Source organism: Pagrus pagrus (genome assembly GCF_965226575.1).
Source record: "Pagrus pagrus genome assembly, chromosome: 8".
Classification (NCBI taxonomy): Eukaryota; Metazoa; Chordata; class Actinopteri; order Spariformes; family Sparidae; genus Pagrus; species Pagrus pagrus.
Window position 1 is genome coordinate 32,041,429 of NC_140192.1, and position 24,431 is coordinate 32,065,859.

Here is a 24,431-nt window from a genome sequence, read left to right on the forward strand (position 1 = left end):
TGTGCATGTGGGCAGGGCCAGAGTTCTAACAGACCAGTCTCTGTGTGTGTGCTTCTTCTGTCATAGTGATGTGATTTCAGTGAGGTAGACACAGTAAACAGCCATGTGTTTGGTTTAAAGGTACATTTCACTACCAATATCTCCTCACTATCTCCAACAGTGATGTCAGCATAAACGTTCTGAGGAAAAGAGTTGTTTGGAAGGCACTGAGGGAATGAGGGAAGGGTGGATGGAGAGAAGGTATACTGGTGTTAGAATGGTGCCTTCTGCCCTTCCCTCCGCATTACATGTATTAAGCTGAAAGCTACTGCTGACTCATGTCTGCTTAGATCTCCCTGCAGGCATAAAGATTATGTAGTTCTGTGCAGCGCCATCATGCATTTAAAGCAGGCAAACACATACAGTATTGCTAATTTGCTGCTGTTACAAATATGTGGTTTGCTTCCCACCATGTGCTACACTTTTCTGTCCTTAGTTCAGTCTTTAGTCTTGTGTTACACATGTCCTTTTTTCATGTTTTAGTTTCTTAGTGCACCTACTGTTGCTTTCAGCCATTGTAGCAGTTGTACCCACTTTATTCTGATGTTTTTTGTCTTTGTTCTTTTACTTCTTTACATCTTTGTCTTGTTTCTGTTGTTCTTTCTTTTTGTTTCTCTCTTTCTGGCTCTGTTTCTTTCTTTCCTGTATGTTATGCATGTTCTCAACATGTTGGATGGACCAGTGTGTAAGTGTTGTCATTCAGTTTACCCTCACACCTGATCCTGGCTGACGTGATACATTAATGAAAACATCTCCTGACTTACTTTTAACTGGATGTGTTAATCCTGTTGGGGCGTGGCTTCTGTCTGTGTGTATACACTTTGTGTTTGCCTAATCCTGATCCAGCACATATCAGTCACTCAGCTGCTCCAATCAATTTTTCTTTCTTTAAGGTATGTTGCAAATACAAACCCACTGGATGATGAGAAATGTTCTTAGGAAGTGTATCTTCCATTAGTCATGGATGTACTGGAAGTAGAGAAGTAAAACCCCTGTATTATTATATAATTGATACAAAACAAACATAAAAAAGATGGTGTGGCTGTGTCCAGGGCAGTGTTGATAAGCAGATTCCTCTTCTTCTTCCTCCTATTCTACTTCTTTCTCTCTTCTCATTATCACAACCTCATACCTAAATAAATAAATAGGTCAATTGCTGTCGACTCCTAAACGATACACTGTATATCAACGCTCCCAAAACAAAGGTTGCATTGTACCAGCGACAGGTGTCTATTGGTTTGGTTTAGGTTGCGTTTTAAGTTATGTCTTGTATGTGACTCAATGAGGTATTGTGTTTATACTGTATTTTGCTATGTAAGATGAACTGAAATATAATGATGATCAGACAAAGTAAACTTTGTTGTAGTGCTATACCTCCAGACATCAGAGCAGCTTCTTTCCTTAGGCTGTGAGACTCCTCAGCACACTTTCCATAAAAAATCGTTTTTATTTTATGACTTATCCAATCCGGATAAGTAAGAATTTATACTGTCATTTTTTGATAAGGACCTGCTGGACAAATAAATCCTCATTATATCGTTCCATGGCCTCTAGGACAACACAGGCGTTTTCCAATCTGACATGATCTCCAATTTGGCAGTGCCTTCCTAAACAAGAATCTGTTTTACGTTTAAGATTACTTTTAGGCATAAAAGATGTCTGAGAGTGAGGAAGGAAGCCAGGAATGATGAAACATAATCAAACTCACTGTGAACAAAACATTTAAAGAGGTAATATTCGGGGCGTGGTTATGGCGCTGGAGTAGGCGGACGTCTTTTTGTGAGCTCCTGCCAATATAGGAGTAAAATCCTGTAAATTATCCTTCAACCTCACGAACAGTGATACTTAACGTTGATGGCAACTTATTACAGTATACCAGCGACAATATGCAGATGAAGAAAGTACAAAACAAGCTTAAAGCAAACTCTTCTCCGACTGAGGAGGACGACGTCTCAGATGCTAACAGGCTAGCTAACTCAACAGGTGATGCTAGCCCCGTGCTTCAAGCAGAGGACATGGATATGGGAATGGCCCATAGGATGGATGTTATTCAGAAACTCGACGGGATCAGAAATGACTTTGACACAAAGATTGATGTGCGCATTAGCAACATGGAGGACACTGTTAACTCAGAGAAAGGCAAATGTGATGCGCTAGTTAAACAAGTGACTCTTCTCACGAACAAACTTGACGAGCTCGAAAACCACTCTCACCAATCCAACCTGCGACTAGTTAATGTGCCGGAGAAAATGGAAGGGAATGATGTGGTAGCTTTTCTGGAGAAGTGGCTACCTGAAGTACTGGGACCTGCTACATTCCCAACACCATTTTTCATCGAAAGAGCGCACAGGCTGCCCGGCCAGACACAGCCTAATCAATCCACCACACCGAGAGTCCTCATGAAGTTTTTAAACTTCCAAGATAAAGTCTGAGTGATGCAAGCAGCCAGGGCCAAAGGCAAAGTAATGTATGGCGGTCAAGAGATCATGTTCTTCCCAGATCTATCGACAGAGCTCCACTGGCGAAGGAGGTGTTTTGACGGGGTAAAACATCAGCTGAGATCTGTGAATATTCGCTACGGAATAGTTTACCCTGTCAAGCTTCGAGTGTCGTCCGATGGACAAACACGTGAGTTTGAAAACCCAGCAGATGCTGACAAGTTTATTCAAGGTTTAAATAGATTAACTAAAGCAAACTGCTGAATCCTTGATTATCCTTCTGTAACAGTAGTGGGATTTTCATTTAGTTAAAAGAAGGAGTAAGGAGACTGCCTTGTACCCTTTTTAAAGGGGCTTACTTCTGGTTATTGGAGAAGTGGATATTCACTATACCGTCGGCTTTCCGGGAAGAGAATTAAGCTGCCAGGACTATGTTGAACATTTCATAAATGCTTGTTCGTGTAGAATATGTACTTTTGCCAGGGGACGCAAATGTCCTGTCAGTTTTGTTTTGGTCTGTTTTTTTTTGTTTTCCTTTCAAAGTTATTACTTTAAGGACTGCTTGGTTTGGTCTAACTGCTCCCTTGTTTACACTGGATCAGTGTGTGCTCTTAACTGCACCCCAACTGCAGCTGTTTTATGTTTGTCTTTCTGTACTCCTCACAATGTTTTGCTTTTTACTGGTGCACTCCCAGTATGACACATAGAGAAAATCAGCAGGTTGACTAACAGATGATACTATGCTGCACAACATGACATATTAATAAATTTAGATGTCTTCAAAAAAGAGGGACGGTAAAATTAGCTAAGCTAAAGCAGGTTATTACCAGGCTTAAGCAGTTTAAGTCATCGATAGTTTTTATCCAGGAGACTCATTTACTCAGAGAGGACTTGGTGAAAGTACGAAGGAGATGGCCAGGCAAAGTGCTGGTGTCCTGTTTCCCTTCCCACTCTAGAGGGGTTATGGTGTCAATTCACAAACTAGAAAGAAAATACAACAGTGTAGGAGCCATGAATGAATTAGTATGTTTTTTTTTTTCTATTAGTAATAAGGTAAAGGGATATTGTTATCTTTTGGTGTTGTTTGTTTTGGTTATGATATTCTATTATGTGGTCATATATTGAGTAGGGGGATAGCGGGTCACGTGGATATGGGTGGGATTATTAGTTAATATAGGCACCTGTTCATTTCTCACTGTCAGAAAGAGAGAGAGGGTGAGCTGGGTGGCCGTATTTTTTGTTGACCGCTATTTTTCTTTGATCACTGTGATTACTTTGATTATGAATTCATGCACTTTGTCATGAGTTGATCATGGTTTTTTTCGTTAATAAAAAGTTCAACTTCCCTTCTGCTCCGTTGCTGTGTGTAATATGGAAGATATTTGTTGGATGAATTTCATTTCTTTCTGTGGATGTGTTTAAAATGCACAAAGAATATATTGGGGAAAAAATCAAAAGGAAATTAAAGGAGGAAAATGAGTGAAATAAATGCTGACGTTGAAATGGAATGTGGGAAAAGACAAACCACACTCACAGCCAAGGCCTGGGCAAATAAAATTGAAAAGATTCAACATGAATGCAAAATCACTGTGAATAAAATGAAAGCACTCATACCAGAAATAAAAGCTCTCATGAAAACAAAGGAAAATGTTTCACATGTTCAATCTCATTTTGAGAAATTAAATCAACTTTGTGAAAATGCTACCATGTCACATGAGGTTTTGATTCCTTTACTCATGGAGGATGAACAAAATAGACAAAACAAATGGTTTTCCAGCATAATGAAATACAGCAACACATTTAAAGAGAATGTTAAAAGATGGCTGAGCGAATTAGAGGAATCACAGCAAAATAACAGCCTCAATCTGCCTCAATCTGCAATAAATGAGGAAGTGCTTCAATGTCCAACAGAGGATGAACCTCAAGTTTCAACTCAAGCTGCATCAATTCTCAGTACAGAGGATATGCAAGATGACATAACACTAGGCATGGGCAGGTTACCGGTTTCAAGGTATACCACGGTATGAAAAAGTCAAGGTTTCAAAACCACTAGAATCACATCTCATTGTGCCACTTAAATCGATAACATATTTACCAATGATATTGAAAATATAACAATGAGCAGACTATTAATTAACGACATCAGTGACCACCTACCAGTGTTTACAGTTTATAACAGCAATTGCCAGAGAAATCAGCCAGAGGAAAAACTAAAATACAGACGTGTGAGGACAGAGGAAACTATGAGTATATTTAAGAATGATTGGCACAAAATTGGGAAAAGGTATATAATGAAAGTGATATTGATAGTGCATATGAAACCTTTTTAAGAATATTCACATCATTATATGATAAAAATTGTCCAATAAAACGATACTACAGAAAACAAAAAAACAAAGATCGACCATGGTTCACGAAGGGATTTGAAAATGCCTGTAAAAAGAAAAATACACTATATAGAGAATTCATAAAACAAAGGACTAAAGAAGCAGAAAAGAAATATAAAAACTATAAAAACAAGTTAACCAATATTATAAGGGTATGTAGGAAAGAATACTATAGTAAAATATTATATTATAACAAAAGCAATATTGAAGGAATATGGGACATATTAAATAGTATTATTAAAAATAGTGCTAAACAACAGAGCTACCCTCAATATTTTATTGATAATAACATTAAAAAGGACAATATGGATGATGTGGTCAACAGCTTTAATCATTTTTTTGTAAATGTTGGACCAAACCTGGCAAGTAAAATTCCACATCCATTGTTATCTGAGGATTGGAATGATAACCTTATAGTGAGAAATCCCAGTTCAATGTTCCTTACAGCAGTGGAAGAAAAAGAAATAATAGATATGGTAAATAAGTGTAAATACAAAACATCTACTGATTCAAATGAAATTGATATGAAAGTTGTAAAAAATGTCATTGAGGGGATTTCTGAACCACTTACATACAACTGTAACTTATCTTTCCAAACCGGAAAATTTCCTAACAACATGAAAATAGCTGAAGTTGTGCCAGCGTATAAAACTGGGGATAGACACCACTTCACAAATTACAGGCCAGTTTCTTTACTTCCACAATTCTCAAAAATTCTAGAAAAACTATTCAATAACAGGTTAGACAAATTCATAAACAAACATAAATTACTTTCCGACAGTCAATACGGATTTAGAGCAAACAGCTCAACATCACTGGCATTAACAGAATCAATTGAGGAGATCACAAACGCTATAGATCACAAACTGCATTCAGTTGGAGTATTCATAGATCTCAAAAAAGCTTTTGACACAATTAATCATAACATATTAATCAATAAACTTGAATGGTACGGGATCAGGGGGTTAGTATTGCACTGGGTGAGAAGTTATTTAAGTAACAGAAAACAATTTGTGAAGTTGGGGGAACATTCATCGTCATGCTTGGACATTGCTTGTGGCGTCCCACAGGGGTCAGTATTAGGTCCAAAACTATTTATACTTTACATAAATGACATATGCAAAGTTTCAAGAACATTAAAATTAGTGTTATTTGCAGATGACACTAGTATTTTTTGTTCTGGGGGGGATTTACATGAACTAATGGGGAGGATCACCACTGAAATGTGCAAACTGAAAATGTGGTTTGACAGAAACAAATTATCGTTAAACTTAAGTAAAACCAAATTCATGTTATTCGGCAATTGCAATAAGAATACACAAATACAGTTACAAGTAGATGGGGTGGATGTTGAAAGAGTATATGAAAACAAGTTTCTTGGGATAACAATTGATGATAAAATAAACTGGAAGTCTCATATAAAACGTACAAAGCAAACTGTCAAGAAGCATTTCAATTCTGAGCAAAGCAAAACACATTCTGGACCATAAATCACTCCACATTCTCTACTGTTCACTGATTTTACCATATTTACAATACTGTGCAGAGGTTTGGGGCAATACTTATAAATGTACAATACAATCTCTATCCATACTGCAGAAAAGAGCCATAAGAATAATTCATAATACCGGTTATAGAGACCACACAAATTCACTATTCTTAAAATCAAAAACATTAAAATTCACTTACCTGGTTCATTTCCAAACAGCACAAATCATGTACAAAGCAATAAACAATCTACTTCCTGGAAATACTCAAAAACTGTTTGTTTTTTTACAGAGATGGGGGTTATAATCTGAGGGGTGAGATCAATTTAAAACATCAGCGGGCACGTACAACATTAAAAAGTTTTTGTCTTTCAGTTTGTGGAGTGAGGCTGTGGAACAGACTGGGTGTGGGGCTCAAGCAATGTCTAAGCATGATCCAGTTTAAAAAGCGGTACAAACACATGGTTTTCACGAGGTACAGGGAAGAAGAAGGGCTTTAACAATGGGGTGTTTTCATAAATGATAAATGATTTATGTATTTGTTTATTTAATCTATTTATTTTCTATTTCTTTTTTTTTTAATGTAATATATATATATGTTGGGGAGAAGGATTGTAATTGAGTAGTGGAGAATAAATAATGAATAAGCATATGCTTCATCCTACTCCTTTTTGGACATGTTGGGTTTACACTTATTTTTGTTTTTACTATTGTTACTGTTGTTTTGACTATTCTTATTGGATTTGTTTGTATTTTTCAGTTTACTTTGTTGTGTTACTCGCACATGTTCGAAATAAGCTAAACTAAACTAGTCTAAAGGACCGTCTAAAAGGACCAAGTCGGCTGTATGGGAATACTTCGGCTACCGTAAAAAGCCAGACGGCCACGGCTTGGAGGAAGAAGGTCGCCCGTGCAAAACGTGCTTGCGGACAGTGGCAGCCCGAGGGGGCAATACATCGAATACGATAGCGCATCAACGGGAGCACCACCCGTCGCTGTATGCTAAATTCAAGGTAAAGTTAATGTTGTCTTGAAATGAACGAGCGTATTAGCGTCTGACATTAGTGAAATGAGCTTGTTACTGAGGCAGATGGTAGTTACCATCTCTTATCATTTCTATACCTCAATGATAGTAACTTCTTTTTTTTTTTACTGAGGCAGATATGCTAACTGGCATGCTAAGATAGATCCATCTTAGCATGCTAGTTACCATATCTGCCTCAGTAAAAAGGCAGATTTTTTAAAGTTTTTTCCTTTTTTTGTTTTTAAATACAGACATTCAAAATACACATTTAAGAGCTGTAATCATAATACCGTGAAACCGTGAAACCATGATATTTTTGCCTAAGGTTATCATACCGTCAGAATCTCATACCGGCCCATGCCTACATAACACCAAGTGACAGTGTGTCAAATGTGGGAAGCAAAACCTCTGCTACTGGAAGAAGGTCTGCTGTTTCTACTGCTTCTTCTGCACGTCTGAAAACAGAGGCTGACTTGGCAGCATTAATGGCAAGACAGAAACTATTAAAGGACAACATGAACTGGAGGAACAGGAGGAACGTCTGAAAGGGAAAAAGGAGCAGCTCAAACTGGATGAAGACATTGCAGCACATATGGCAAAATTAAATGTGTTAAGGTCTCAGAGCATCCTAAGTGGAAAGAATTCCATAACAAGGCATTCAGATGGAATGAATTATTTGGAAAAAGGAAAATCAAAAACAAAAGCTCTCAAAGCTAATGCAAATTCATTTATTCCACAAATGTCAGTGAAACAAAGGGAAACTAAACATGACTGCTTGGATCCAGGAACAAGGCCTGAAGAGAAAGCTGCACCTCAGTTCATTCATTATGAGTCTGTGTCACCTAATGAACCCAAACAACATTCAGTGAATCACAATGCTAATGAGAATGCACAAACTCAATATGGAAACGCTTTGAATGCAGGATTTGGATCAAGAGATGAGAATCAAAACAATATGCTGGGAATTATGAGAAAGCTAAATGAAATAACTACACTCTTAATTCAACAGCAATGCCTCTCACCTCTACCAAGGATCCCGATTTTTGATGGCGATCCATTAAAATTTAATGCATTTATAAGAGCTTTTGAGAATGGTGTGGAGAGAAATACTGAGAACTGCAGTGATAGACTGTATTTCCTGGAGCAGTACACTAGGGGTCACCCTAAGGAACTGGTGAGAAGCTGCCAGCACTTTAACCCAGAAAGGGGCTATGTTACAGCTAAAGCCTTACTACGGGAGCATTTTGGAAATGAGCAGAAAGTTGCCTCTGCATATGTGGAAAGGGATTTTTCATGGCCTCCTATTAAGACAGAAGACATAAAAGCTCTCCAGGACTACAGCCTTTTCCTCAGAGGCTTAATTAATACTAATGCCATGGAAGGGGTGGAATATTTGCATGAGCTAGATCAGCCTGCCGATATGCTTACCATTATAAGGAAGTTGCCTTTTAAATTCAGTGACAAATGGAGAACTGTAGCCTGTGAACTGCAAGAGAGATGCAATCAGAGAGCTACATTCAGTGATCACCAATTTTATTGAGAGACAAGTGAGAATCTTAACTGACCCAGTGTTTGGAAAAATACAGGATTCTCCCTCAGTGACAATCAATAAAGGTATAAACAAACTCAAACCACAGCCTCATTCTGGCATTAAAGGAACAAGCTTTGCCACCACTGTGGCTCCTGTGGAGAACAAAACTCAACTTGGAACTAAAGGGAAGGAACAAACTGTAACTTCAAGGAGGACATGTCTTTGCTGTGGTGGAGGACACACATTGGATTCATGCCCCCAGTTGGAGAAAAGAACCCACAAAGAGAAGATAGGCTTCTTAAGGGAAAAAGGTGTCTGTTTCGGCTGTTTGTGTATTGGACACATCAGCAAAGATTGCAGAAAACGGATATCTTGTGCAAAATGTGGTCTCCAACATCCAAGTATACTTCACATTCCTCCAAAGAAAAAGGAAAAGAACTTTAGTCAAGCAGAAAGGAAATCAGAGGTGGCAGTGGACAGCACCTTGGTGTCAAGTGGGCTCACTGGGGCTGGTGATGATGATTGTAAGCTTCCCATTGTTCCTGTGCAAGTTAGGTCCAAGAAAGACAGCAAGATCATTACCACATGTGCTTTCCTAGATCAAGGAAGTACAGAAGTCTTTTGCACAGAGGCACTGATGTACAAGCTAGGCCTCACAGGAAAGAGGGCACATATTCTCCTGCGGACCATGGGCCAAGAGAAAGTTGTGAGTAGCCACATTGTCTCAGGGCTGGAGGTTGTTGGTTTAGAAGGTGACAACTTTTGTAAACTGCCCAAGACTTATACACAGGAGCGTATGCCTGTCCACAGGGGGAACATTCCAAGAGAGAGGGATCTTCATGGATGGGCACATTTGAAATCTGTACATCTGCCTGAGATAGATGCAGAAATTGAGCTGCAGATTGGGACAAATGTTCCTAAGGCATTGGAACCACTGGAAGTCATTCACAGTGTAAATGGTGGACCCTATGCATTCAGGACAATGCTGGGCTGGACTGTTAATGGACCTCTAAAAGGGGAAGGCGAGGAAGCAATGGATTGTGAGCAGCCAGAGGTATCAATAAACAGAGTCTCAGTTGTGAATTTGGAGGAACTTTGGCAGCAGCAGTTCAAGACAGATTTCCCTGAATGCAGTGTGGATGAACAACCTGAAATGTCAAGGGAGGATCAAAAGTTTATGGAATTGGTCACAAATCCAGCAAAGCAAGTGAATGGCCATTACCAAATTAACTTACCATTAAGGAACAAGGAACTCAACATGCCAAATAACAAGAAAATTGTTGAGCAGCGTGCTTCATACCTGAAGAGGAGGCTTCAGAAGGACTCCATGCAGACTACATTGCCTTCATGAACGATCTTGCAACCAAAGGTTATGCTGAAAGGGTGCCTGAGGAGGTGATGGAACGCTGTGATGGCAAAATCTGCTACATCCCGCACCATGGCGTTTACCATCCGACAAAAGGAAGATCAGAGTTGTCTTTGATTGTGGAGCGATTTTCAAAAGAACATCTCTTAATCTCAGCTTCTACAAGGAACTGATCTCACCGGTTTGTTGATTGGAGTGGAATCCATCATCAACAGCCGGCCAATTACTAAAGCATCTACAGATCCTAATGACCTGGACGCACTAACGCCAAACCACCTGCTGCTGTTGAAAATGATACCATCTTTACCACCAGGAGACTGTCAGGTGGCTGATGTGTATGCTCGACGGTGATGGAAGCAGGTGCAATACATGTCGGACTTATTCTGGAAAAGATGGGTTAAAGAATACTTACCTCAACTGTAGGAGTGTCAGAGATGGTCTAGAGTGAAGCGCAACATTATCACAGGAGATATTGTGGTCATTGTGGACAACACAGCACCTCGAAATTCCTGGGTCATGGGAAGAGTACTACAAACTTTTCCGGACAGAAGATTTGTGTGTCAGGTGTATATATGTATATGTATATATATATATATATATATATATATATATATATATATACAGTGTATATATATATTATATAAATATTATAAAATTTATAGGGCTGTACCATAGCCATGGTTACCAGTTGTAGCAGCGTTATTTTGGATCACACTACCTTGCTCAGCATGACCTGCCCTACGCTGCCTCTGATTGGCTACATCCTGCCTGTTAAGTAATGCATGTGCAACTGTCAATTAAAGATTAAACAAAGGCATGATGTCTCACTCTGTAGCTAAAATGGAGCGTTCAAGACTCAGTGTGAAAAGGGATGCTGCACCATATGAGAAAAATAATGTTTTTTTTTAATTAAAGTATATAAACCTATTCTACTTGGACCCCCACATAAAAATATGCACCTGCAAATTTGCATCATGACCTCTTTAATACATTACCTTGTCTGTGAAGATTTAAGCCCGAGTCATATCAGATAGATTTTCATTGCCACTGGTAGTTGTTAATTAATGAAGACAACTCCCATTATCCCACATTACTCCATGACACTATCAAACTTCTTTACTGTGTATCTAAACAATTACTTAGCTAAGATTTGGGTACCTTTCTCATTGTGGTTACAATAACAACCACTTTAATATGAGTGAAGAATAATCTGTGTTTACACCTGTCTGAGCCACTGAATGACTGAATTCATGGTTTCACCTGTATCTGTGTGTATGGAGGTGAGTGGGTTTCTCTCAATCCTGACACATCCAGTGTTGATGCAGCTCTTCTACTGTGTGCTGATTGAGCCAGTGACTGAGCTCCATCGTCACCACAGAACCGCATCCTGTTGCACACTGTTAAACACTGATGCTAAAGAGCTTCATTTCGTCCAGATTAGCACTGGCTGCTGGACAGAGAGGAACATACTTGTGTGAATATTGATGTGAATGTGAAATAATCTATTTTGTAATTTCACTTTTCTAAACAAATGGGCTAAATAATCATTATATGATTATGTTGTTGGGTGTTTGGTTTTATTATTTCTAAGCATTGAACAAAAGCTTCTAACAGGCCCTCACTGCATCCTGTTTCCCTTCAGTGTCCTAAAATCTGCTGAATTATACAAGACATTCTATGCTTCTTGTTACTTTAAATGTGCAGTCTCTAACTGTGTGTATTGGTGTGCAGTTTTGATTTATAAGCAGTCTGTGAAAACAACAGCTTTAATTCAGTGAGTTGCTGTTCATTCCATGTTACGCTTGTTCCATACAGCGGGTTGTGACCTCTGTCTCTCTATAATTCATGTTTAACTCAGTGATGGACTGACCTGTGTTTAACTCTTTCACTTGATGACTTATATTCTCAGATAGCTGGTCAGAGAGGACACATGTCAATGAACTGAATGAATTCAAATACTTCAAGTACACTTTCCACTACCTTACACTTCAATTATTCCAACACACCATGACATTATATACCAGAATTACCACTTGATAATTGATTGCTAGACCCTTCTACTGAAAATAAGATACATCTGTGTTACACAACCATTTGAAATCATGGGCAGAAAGCGTAATAACCCAGATTAAGCAAATCTTGGTTTGGTTTGGATGAGGATGACGGGTTGTCTAACTGTAATGATCTCCTACGTTCTCCTGGGGTTAAGATAGCAGGATTGTGAGTGCTGGCAAAAGCTTTAGTTTCTGTAGGATCAAATGCTTCAGCCATTCTTTACTTAATTACCCAACCTTTAATAATGTTAATTTGTTGAAAAAGAGAAGTGATATACAGAGAACAAGGCCCTCAAAATATCAGGTGCACATTTTAACAAAAAACTACCAACCTTTGGTAAGGCATAAACAGAATTATACTGCATATATTAATAATTATGCAGATGGGAGAGTTTAATTATTCCTGCGAGTTAACCAAGCTATAAAACTACTCACTTCATTTCCCCACCTTATGCCCTCCTGCTTTGCATATTCTCCTGATGTCACATTGAAGCAGAGAAGGTGGACTCAAGTCATGTTATGCATGGTCGAGGTGAAGTCTGAACAAGTAAGTCTTGAGTCTTTTGCAGAAGATGGCGAGTGACTCTGCTGTTCTGACATTGGTCGGGAGTTCGTTCCACCACTGAGGCGCCAAAACAAAGAAGAGTTGTGACTTCGCTGAGCGACCTTTGTTTGCTCTCAGCAATGGCAGTACCAGCTGGCCACCTGATGTAGTGGAGCAAAGTGCTCACGCTCGGGCGCGTGGTCTGACCAGTGTTTGGAGGTAGATGGGTGCAGTTCTGTTGATGGCCTTGAAGGTCGGTACCATCGTCATGAATCGGATGCAGGCTGCAACAGGAAGCCAGTGGAGGTCACGGAGGAGGGGGGTCACATGGGAGAATTTGGGTAGATTGAAAACGAGGGGCGCTGCAGTGTTCTGCATACGTTGCAACGGTTTAGTCGCAGAGGCTGGGAGTCCAGCCAAAAGCGAGCTGCAGTAGTCCAGGTGGGAGATGACCAGCGCTTGGACCAGGAGTTGCGTTGCGTCCTTTGTGGATCCTGCGGATATTGTAGAGGGCAAATCTGCAGGATCGGGCCATGGCAGTGATGTTGGGGGTGCAGGATAGTCTGTCATCGAGGATTATGCCCAGGTTCCTCGCAGTCGATGAAGGCGATACTGTGACATACTCGATAGTGACTGACAGGTCCATGCGAAGGCAGTCTTTCCCAGGATGGAGAGGAGTTCAGTTTTATGAAGGTTGAGCTTGAGGTGGTGCGCGGTTGTCCAAGAGGAGATGTCTGCCAGACATTCTGAGATGTGCGTTGCAGTGTTGGTATCAGAGGATGGGGGAAAAGAGAGGAACAGTTGGGTGTCGTCTGCATAACAGTGGTAAGAGAATCCGTGTGATGTGATTGCAGAGCCTGGTTATCTAGTGTATAGTGAAAACAGAAGTGGTCCTAGTATTGAGCCTTGAGGGACACACAGTTTGGACAAGGAGCCATTCCACATGACCTGAAAGGTGCGATTTGTCAAGTATTATGTGAACCAGGTTAGAGCCGAGTCAGCGATGCCAAGTTCAGCCAGAGTGGAGAGAGGATTTGGTGGTTGACTGTCAAACGCAGCAGATAGGTCGAGGAGAGTGAGGACGGATGACTGGGAAGACGCCCTGGCGGCACAGAGGGACTCAGTCACTGTGAGGGGGGCTGTCTCAGTGGAGTGAGCAGTCCTGAAGCCTGACTGATTGGGGTCAAGGAGGTCATTTTGTGAAAGATAGGACAGTTGGTTGTAGGCGGTGCGTTCCAGGGTTTTAGAGAGGAATGAAAGAAGAGATACAGGTCTGTAGTTTCGGATATCAGGGTGGGTTTCTTTAGGAGTGGCTTTACTGTAGCTGTCTTGAAAGGAGCTGGAATAAGGCCTGAAGTGAGGGAGGAGTTGATCAGGGTGGTGAGGAATGGCAAGATGTCGTGTGAGATGTCTTGGAAAAGGGAGGAGGGAATCAGGTCGAGAGGGGGAGAGGCAGGATAACTGAGTTGAGGAGGCTTCCTCGGTGGACATTAGAGAGAATTGTTCTGTGGATGGTAGTGAGGAAAGAACAGTGAAGGGAGAGAGGGATTTCAGGTTGCAGCGGGTGGTGACCGTGTGAGATGTAGGGGCGAGGGAGGAGGTGGATTTCCAAGGGGAGAGAGAAAGATACAAAGAGGTGCTTGGACACAGTGAGTGGGGTAACAGAGAGTGCCGAGGTACTACAGGACCTAGTGAAGACAAGGTCAAGTTGGTTCCCGGCCCGGTGGGTGGGTGGAGAGGGGGAGAGTGTGAGGTCAAATGTGGAGAAGAAGTCAATGAATTCAGATGAGTGCAGCTTCTCTGGGTGGATGTTGAAGTCAACCAGGACAACGAGAGGTATGAGAGAAAGGGTGGGCTGGAGGACAATAGGTTGATAAGTCTTTCTGTGGTTAAAAGTACAGGATCCACTCATAGACAAGCTTCAGCAGCACAGTAACCATGGAAACATTGGACTCTTAGTAAGAGATGATGTTTCTTTTTTCCTGTTTTAGAGCTTGTTCAGTTCGCATTTATGGATTGATGATTAAATACATAATACATACCTTTTTTTCATCAGGCCTGTGGATTCAGCATTGACATGTGGGAGCCTCTCTGGCCGATAGCTGTTGTGCTGCCTTTCAGGTTGCCTGTCTGACATCTTTCTTCCTTTCCACCGTTAACATACAATATCTCCCTCTGCTTTTTCATTTTCATTGTCCTGTTTGGTCCTCTGGTTTTTCTTTTCACCTGTTGATCTTCTTCCCCCTGTGTCTTTTTTACATTTGTGTTCCCTTGCCATCCCCCTGCTTACCTCTGCCACATTTTTTCCTTTGTCTGTGGTTTTGTCTTTTCTGCCCCCCCCCCCCTTTTTCCTTCCCCGTGTCCAGCCTTTTACAGTGCTGCCCCACTCACCTCGGCTGGCATCATTCCCATCATGCAGTCACTGTGCCCAGATGGACAAAGGGATGAGTTTGGTTTCCTGCAGTACAAGAATTCCACGTGAGTAGATTTGTCAGCAATTATTTATTAGTGTTATAAAGCTTTTTTTTAGACCAGGGACCTCATTTATAACGCTTGTGTACGCACTAAATGGTCTTGAAATGTGCAAACGCCACTTTCTAAGCAAAATTTGGGATTTATAAAGTAATATTTGAGTGGAAACGTGTGTACATTTACCGAAACTCTGACCCATGCATACGTACATTTTGGAGGCAAGGGGAAACCGTGACAAGGCGATGGTGAGGTGGTGAATAGAAGCCAGATTTTAGAAATTAAAAGTGAAATGTGTTATTCTACAAATAATGCATCTCACACTTGATTTCACTAAATAACTAACTTTAATAAAAGATTCTTATCATAAACATTCAAATTAGCAGTGTTGTTTGTTTGTTCTGAAGTGAAGTATAATTATTCCAAAACACCTTCCAGCTGTAAGAGATACCAAGAATCTTACATCAATATTTGATCTGCGCTGTCTCACCTTCACATTCACCCCCAGAGTGGCTAACTGATTAATTATCTAATTATCATTGTTGTTGTTGAAATTCAAGATTACACCAAATAGCATTGCAGAATGAATACTGTGCATATATCAACAAATGTGATTTCAGTTTTCATATAGTTATTGTGTGTAAAATCGCTGCAGTGAGAATGAGTGTGCTGTGCTGCACTGCAGCTGCCACACACACTGGAGCACACTGGAGCTGCCACACACTGCCTTCCATCAGCTGGTGCATCTTAACCTCCTGCACATAGATTGTATGAATTATGAAAGCCTGGAAATAAAGCCAGTTACAGCTCTCACACAATCTTTGCACTCCACTCTTTGAGTTCACCATAACTAAACTTCAATAGATAAATAGTGTTCACGTATTTTATCACGTATTAACCCATTTTTAGGTCATATATCAAGGTGGGGGATAACGCTGATTGACACAATTATTTTGGCAAATGGAACAGTCATTGTGATCGCTGTAAACATATAAATACTGCTGTGACACTCGTCTTCGCACTACGAGAGGACAAAATTAATGAAAAATTATGTGTTTTATAACCTTCACCCCAACCACAATCACCTTGTTTTATGTGTAAAAATAATAAGATTTTTTTTTTGTATTGATCAGTGGCTCATTTCAATTCATTCAGGCTATGAGGCTGATCCACGTGTGCCATTTCCAAGTTGTTTTGGGATTGATAAAAGTAATTGTGTACTGGCAGGCGCATATTAGGTTTAATAAATCAGAATATTGTTTGGCATACGTACACACTTCTGTGTGAGATCACAATAATGGTTTAGTTACATTGTAATGTGAATGTGTACAGATGCAGCTGCCTTGAAGTTTTTTTTTCTCTTCTTTTTTATTGTAGGTACATAAAGGTAATTTCTCATGCTGTTAGATTACTGCTAGACCACGCTGTCAGGTGCATGCGGAAATCCGAGAGCAAACTTATTTTGCTATAGTGAAAATGTTGTGTTTGGAAGGCGACGCCAACAAATATGGATAGAAGCAGAATATTTCATTAGGTAAAAACATGTTGTGGATTTTGGAAATTATTACGTTGATATTTTTTCTATACATTTCAACTTATGGACTTTTCAGGACTCTGACATTACTACAGATGAAGTGTGCAGATTTGTAGCAGCATTCCTAAATCTGTCCATGGAAAAAAAAAAATGTTTTATCAGTATTTATTTAGTTTGGGAAATCCCACCATCTCTAGAGCATTCAAGGCAGACTCAACAGGAACTAGATATCATCATCGCTTCACAAAAAGTTGCTCTAATGTGCCTTCCACATTTGCAGGAATACGGACAAAATTAGTAAATATTTTTTGTTTTGTTTTGCGTAGGATTGCTTCCGACTGGTGTAATCCGAACATTTCCTTTAATATCAGAACACTGAAAAGTCCAAAAGTCAAAATATATTGAAAAACGATCGATGTAATGCTTTCCAAAATTCAACAACGAAAAATTCTGCTTCCATCAATATTTGTCGGTCTTTCAAAAACAACATTCTCCATTTGCTCTTGGATTTCCACATGCACCTTTTGGCGTGGTCTAGGAGTAATCTAACAGCATGAGAAATTACGTTAATATAACTGCAATAAACAATAAAATAAAAAATAAATACTTTTTCGGCTCTTACACTACAATTGTTTGTTCCAGTACCACTGCAGATAAAGTCAGCCGCTCAGACGAGTGCTGCTCGCAGTTTTTTTTTCCTGTAAAGTAATAAAATTCCCTGGCCATATTACTTTCACTTCCATGCAGTACTGGTGAAAAACAAACGACTGATGCATAATCTTGAACTGCTCTCACCAACCAGCAAAGGGTTCAGCACATAACTTCCTGCAACACTGTTAACACCGTTAAACTGTTTTGTACATGTTTTATAAATGAGAAATAACATGTTAAACATTGAGCTTCAGTGGTTCTGGTATGTGCATTTTTAACCCTTCAATAGAGGCAGGCTAGCTGTTTTCCCGTTTCCAGCTTGTTATGCCAAGGACTGGTTTAGGACCTAAGTTTAACTTTCAGCATGGTTCCTTTGGAGGAAGTCTAAGATGCTTGACTGAAGAAGCCTGGATTTCTTCTCCTGTTTCTCTGTCTTCTGCTTCTGCCCATTCTGCCTTCTTCTTTTCACGCGCCAGTCCAGTCCACTCACTTCCTCCCTCTGTTTTTCCTCATATTGACCTAAAATGAATAATGCACTTTTTCTCTGGATACTTTGTGTGCTTTGTGTGAGTTATTTGTAAATAAAGTACATTATTTTGGAGAAGAGGACTAACATGAGAATAATGTTCTTCTTCTATGCAGTCTTAAAAATGTTTGATTGCCCCCTGTTAGTGTGACCCAGCTGCTGGAGCGGATCAGTGAAGTGGTTGAACAGAATCGACTCTTCACCTCTGACACGCCTGGTTTGGGTCAAGAGTTGGAGACGCTGCAGCAGCACCTGGAGAGTCTCGGCTCCACCCCTTTACCGCCAGACTGCAACTTCAACAACAGCCAAGGTCTGACATACAGCCATGCTTTAACTAGTATATTGGTGTGACGACTGACTTTTTCTTCCAGGTTTCTGTAACCTTTAGGTGTGGTACTATAAAGATTTGCACTGTTCAAATGTAAGTGGCACAGGAAATAAACACAAGCACTAGTTCACCTGCTTAATCATTAAAGCCATTTCAGTCAGGACCACTTTGTCAAAATAATCTTTATTTATTGCACAAGTTTCATTTGGCGGTATGGTACTGTTCTGGGACCCCCTGCTCTTCCACGCGCTTGCGTGGAAAGCCTGAGGCAGGAAGAGCACACCTTCCTGCCCTTCACGAGCCATCATGAACGGCATAAGCAGGGAGCGCAGCAGCAAAGAAAAACCCAGACAGAGCAAGATACAATACAGATACAGATACATACATCTTACAATGGTAAGATCATAATAGATGACGGGAGGCGCTGGGGTGGAGGTGGGTTGCAGAAAGCCAGCAGAGGAAGCAGCAAGTGAGGTCGGGCTAGAGCAGTTTAAATAGTGCGCTCTGAATGCAATTTCCCAATGGAAGTGGGCACAGGGAGTCAGCTGAGCCATCAGCTGATCTGCTCCGTGTGACAGCTACGCTGTTGATGCTGATTAGAGCTTGACGTCGTGACCTGCCAGAACTAACGCTACGCTTGATGTATCATACTCCTATAATATCCATAATGGGACTGAGAACATGTCTGGTACTTAAAAGAAGGGCTGGGCAATAAACTGATATTATTGCTTTCTAGCTGACCTAATTTGGTATTATCATTACATTAATTATTCATCCGGGCTGCTAGCTCTTCAAAATGCAAAGCAGGTGGACTTTCCTCCACCCAGCGGATTTAAATGATGTAATTATCCTGCAGAGATGCTGGTGCAGAAAAAACATCTCATGTCAGTTGTGTGGGTGCACTTTGGCTTCAGTCAACCTGATACAAGAAAAAAGTTAAACCTGCAATGTGGGATTTTTACATATACATGAACATCCGTTGCATATTTTTAATCTGGAGTCCCTGGCAGTTTAAGGATTAAGACAGACGTGAACCTATCCTTTAATTTTAAAACAGTGACATTGAATGTTTGTTGTATCAAAATGATTAAAACAGAATGTAATTCCAAGTCAGCCGTTACCATATCAAAGATACTACTCCAGAAAGACTGAAACAAAGCAGCTAACTATGTACAAATTGTTAGGCCCCTCCTCGAGATCAGTTGTTTGGGGCATATCAGAATATGGTCTAATGTGTGCACTGATGGCTGTCAGGTCACCGACACACCAGTGTTGGGGCTGTTGGTGGTCCTAGTTGTTATGGTGTCGCTTGAACCGTTGGCACTAGCACCCCTTGTCGGTGGCTATTCGGCCGACTAGGCATGTTGAATCTGTGGGCCCAATAGTGAGAGAAATCACTCTGATTAGCTATTCAGCTAAGCAAATTAGTGCAGGAGAAGAGAAATGGAAAAAGAAAGGCATATTTAAATCTGAGTCTTCCTGTTTTTCTTTTTGAATGACAATTGCAGACTACTCATCTGGTGGTATGGAGAGTTATTGCCTCTCAAACATGTGAGGAGTGTATGAGCTAGTTGGCCATCGGCTCTAGTCATTGTGGTGTGTTCAAGTGCAGCTTTTTGGCGGAGACACAGGCATCGTGAGGCAACATGACAGTCAGTCTTTGTCACCGCTGGTTCTTTGATGTGGCTGTGGTGTGTCTGGGCTTAGAGGTTGTTTGGAAGCCGATCAAAGCTCTCATTTCAGTGAGTAAAATAAATCCACTAGCAGAAAGATGAATTTATATCAATTTTGTGTGTTTGTGTTCGCAGGCTTCACGCTGGCTAGCGTGTTGAAGAACCAGTCTGTTTTTCAGCAGTTCCTGGTCAGGAACCTTTCCCTGTCAAACTCTACAACCAGCCTGCTGCTCAACACTCCAGTCAGCCTCAGAGAGGTGATCAGCCATTCCTAACTTTACACATCACTTCTTTTTACTTTTTACTTCACGTCAGCTCAGTTAAAGCTAAAGTAAACAATTACCCCCACATGCACAGACAATCGGAGACAACCACTTTATTCAGACACTTCTTTCTTTTCACCGTAACATGAAAATAAATAATAACTGTCACATCCATATCTACACGGCACACGTCCTCTGTATGTCGTGTATATATAACGTTACTGACAATACATTTGACGTTGACTTTGGCTCTGACTTGCTTGTAGCTGTCGTGAGCCTTTGGCTACGGTTAGCATAAAGCTAATCAACTCACAACATTACTCATCAATTGTGACCACAAACCGCCTGCTTTATTAGATTCACGGTCATTTCAACTACACAGCCAATTACTACCACACATTTAGATTATTAGCTACGTAAAACTTACATTGGAGGCTCACCTGTCCAGGAGAAGAACAGCAAGCTCAGTATCCAACTTCAGCCCAACGCTATCGCGAAGCTCTCTCCACCTCGGATATGCTTGTCCAATGTTTACACGCGATTCATTCCATCTGTTGTCAATCTCCCTTTTAGAGTCTCGTTTCTCTACATCGGTCTTCCTTTTTTTGCCTTGCCTAGCCATGTACGCTTTAGTTGGTAATGCCGGGATAGCGGCTTTTCCTGTCGGGACATCTGCCATTGCACCTTCATGGAACATGAAAGCGCATCGACTTTGGTCGAGCAACCAATAGGAACAGCCAAAACAGCTTGCTCTGTAAAATGAACTGTGATTGGCTGAACACTGCCGTCACGGCACTGATTTTTTAAAGCCTGAATACAGAGCCAAGAGGAGACACAGAAGTGCAGTGTTCTGTCATAACACTATGAATTACAATATGCTGAAAGGTAATTATTGATTTTTGACCAAATGACGCCAGAAATAACTTAAACACTCCAGCTTTAAGTTAAGGTTGATGGGCATCATAAGCATAAAAATATTTTTGCTTGTTTTTGTTGTCTCCGTGGTCCCCATTTGTTGTCCCCTGTAGCTGCCGCCATTGTATTTAGATATAGTTTTTTTCCTGTTTACAGCAACAACTTGTCAAAGGAGGGACACAAATGTGTTTTATTCTGTATTCAAAACTGTCAAAATGTCCCAGATTTATCTTTAAATCACTAACCACTTTGCTGAACTGACAGCATTACAATATAGTGCAGCACTAAACAGCCAGAGACATTCTCCGCAGTCGGTATAGACCAAAACCAGAGCTAAAAGGAGGCTGAATCAGTGGACACTGTTGGATGTGTAAATAGGCAACTGTTTACTACCACAATCATCATAAGAACTTTATAAGGTGATAATCAGTTATAACATTATAGAGAGGAGAAGTTAGCAGTTGGACTTTGGATTACCTGCAAAAACTTTATTCATGCTTTCTCTCATGTTTTCTTCACTCTAAATTCTTCAACCAGCTGATCACACAGAAAAAAACATTTTTTTTAAACTTCACTTCATTCTGATCATTGATTCCAGTGAGACTGAATGAATAAAGATTGATTCTCAAGCACTTTTGTTGCATGTCACCTGTCATGTCAATGTTGGTGTGTGTGTGTGTGTGTCCTGTAGGTGTACCATCTTATCTTTGGAACATCTGTTAGAGATGGAGGAGGGGCCCAAAGTTGGATGCAAGGGGCAAAAGACACCAGTCAAAAACCTAAAGACAAATTTCTTCATATAGAGGTAAGTTCATACTCCCAGACTCATATTTATACACACTCACAAAACCACAAACACATGCACACACACGACGTGACCTATGTTACATATTTTATAAAGTAGTGTACTTACATTATCTCAAATGTTTCCAACAATGTTCAAGCCAGAGAAATTTGTAATTTTGTTCAAAGTAACAATGTGTTTCATTTGGTCGCCTGTCACTATAAGTTCCGGGAAACATCAGATGATGTGTCAGAGAGTCAGGCAGGAAGAAGGCAAACTTGACTGAATATAATGTGAAAAAAATATGACCTCTTCCATTAAGATTTCTGGGTGAGTCACATCAGACCAAACTACAGCAGAATTCACTTGGGAAAAAAATACATATTTCTGAGTTTGTATTATTACCCTTTAATATTGTTGATATTTAAATTATGAGTTTGAATCTCTTCTCCAAAACTACATATTGCCCCTCTAAGCAAATTACACTCAACGGTGATTCTTAATGTCATTTGAGCATGACCGTGATGCACGCTGAGGTCTGTTGTCATCATTGAAGTGCTCAAATGATGTTAAAGCTCACCCTCGAGTGTAATATTATGGTTATACAACTATGAGCAACAAAATAAAAGATACAATCAAAATGTATCCATGCCGTGGGGCAATTAGCTCTTTAAAGAGTTGTTGCTAGTGTGGGCCCTGTTTCCATGGATATACAGCAGATGGGTCTGACTAATCATTGGAAAACAATCAGTCACAGCAGTAGACTCTTAATGTATATGTAACGAAACCTTTACTACTCCAGCAAGTAGTCCAACGATTTGTAGTCCCTGTTAAGTCAGCCCTGAGCTGACATTAATACTCTCCAGAGATCGTGGGATTTCCCAAACTGATAAAATACCGCACATATGAACACAAAAAATGCTTAGCTAACTCAATCTTGTTATACCTAAGGAATTTTCTACAAACAAATTTAGCTACTACATCTGTGAACTTCGAATATATTAAAGGGGAACTACCGTTTTTTACAACCTGGACCTTATTTCTAGCATAAAATATGATCATTTACTCACCCAGATAACTTTGGTGTCATTTAGAGTCGTTCGGACGAAATTAGATCCAGTGGAGCGCCGCGTATATCCATATAGTGCGAGTGATTGGGGCACCAAAGCGCAGCCTCTATATAACGCATTATCTGCCGCGAAACTTGTTCATTTCCCCAATATTTTGTCATGATACGCCAGTGCTATTCCCCTCTGAGTCCGGGGTTGCCTGTTATCAACATCCGGGGTCTGTAGGTTGACCTACTAACCTCTGACCTGGATGATGTCATCTCTGAAAGCTGTAGTTTCCTGTAATTTGCTACTGCTAGTTTTTTGCAACATGGCTGAATATTTTTCCGATTCTGAGGTGGCAGACGATGACTTTGTTTATGATGGACGTCCTTACCGTTTTGAGCCAGAGCACACGGATGAGGAGCTTGTTGAAAGGAGGATGCGGAGGCAGAGAGAGGAACAGCTGGCCAAAGAACAACAGACGGCTGCGGCTAGGCTAAACGGCTAGGTCAACCTACAGACCCCAGATGTTGATAGCAGGCAACTCAGAGGGGAATAGCACTAGCGTATCATAACAAAATATTGGTGAAATGAACTAGTTTCGCGTCAGATAATGCGTTATATAGAGGCTGCGCTTCGGTGCCCCAATCACTCGCATTATATGGATATACGCGGCGCTCCACTGGATCTAATTTCGTCCGAACGACTCCAAATGACACCAAAGTTATCTGGGTGAGTAAATTATTGTATTTTATGCTAGAAATAAGGTCCAGGTTGTAAAAAATGGTAGTTCCCCTTTAAGCTAGCTTAATAAAGCTAGCTGCGCTGTGCTCAGCAGATGGAGGATGCAGGATTTTCTTACATCAAGGTTGAATAGTATCCATGTGAAAAGTCAACAAGTTGAAATGTATAGGAAAAAAATTGGATGTAATCATTTCCAAAGCAGTCGCACCTTTTTAAACGGAGCAGTCTATCAGCCATCAAACAGCACCAAGTCCATTTTGCTATTGAAACGGCAGATAATCTGGATGCAAAGTGCTGCACATGGCGCAAAGAGGTTGTATTTAGACTCTGAATTAGTCATGGTTGTGTTTTGGCCAGAACATAAATCAAACCAATCTGAGTTTCATCTCCCATTCCCTTCAAGAGCCAGGTGTGCCAGGACCTGGAGCATATAAACAGTGGCACTCGTCTGTGCTGAGGGACAGGGATGTGGTTCTCGGCTTCTGGACCCTCTGCCCTGCTGTTTCACAATCATCTGTCCCATCAACAACTCTGTTTGAATGCATATGGAAAAATATTTAACTGAGGATCAACAGGGACAGGTCATAAAAAGTATAATCCTGATCAGTAACCGGTAGGATGT

At 40.5% G+C, this 24,431-nt stretch overlaps 1 protein-coding gene across 2 annotated transcripts in view; it reads left to right on the plus strand.

Moving 5' to 3' along the window:
- The window catches only part of abca2 (ATP-binding cassette, sub-family A (ABC1), member 2), a 181,553-nt gene that overhangs the window by 48,703 nt on the left and 108,419 nt on the right, over window positions 1-24,431 (plus strand). For both annotated transcript variants that reach the window (XM_084358809.1, XM_084358810.1), the window contains exons 3-6: window positions 15,237-15,348; window positions 18,197-18,360; window positions 20,187-20,308; window positions 21,921-22,034. In XM_084358809.1, coding sequence (XP_084214935.1) covers window positions 15,237-15,348; window positions 18,197-18,360; window positions 20,187-20,308; window positions 21,921-22,034 — 512 coding nt within the window. The remainder of the gene's footprint in view (window positions 1-15,236; window positions 15,349-18,196; window positions 18,361-20,186; window positions 20,309-21,920; window positions 22,035-24,431) is intronic.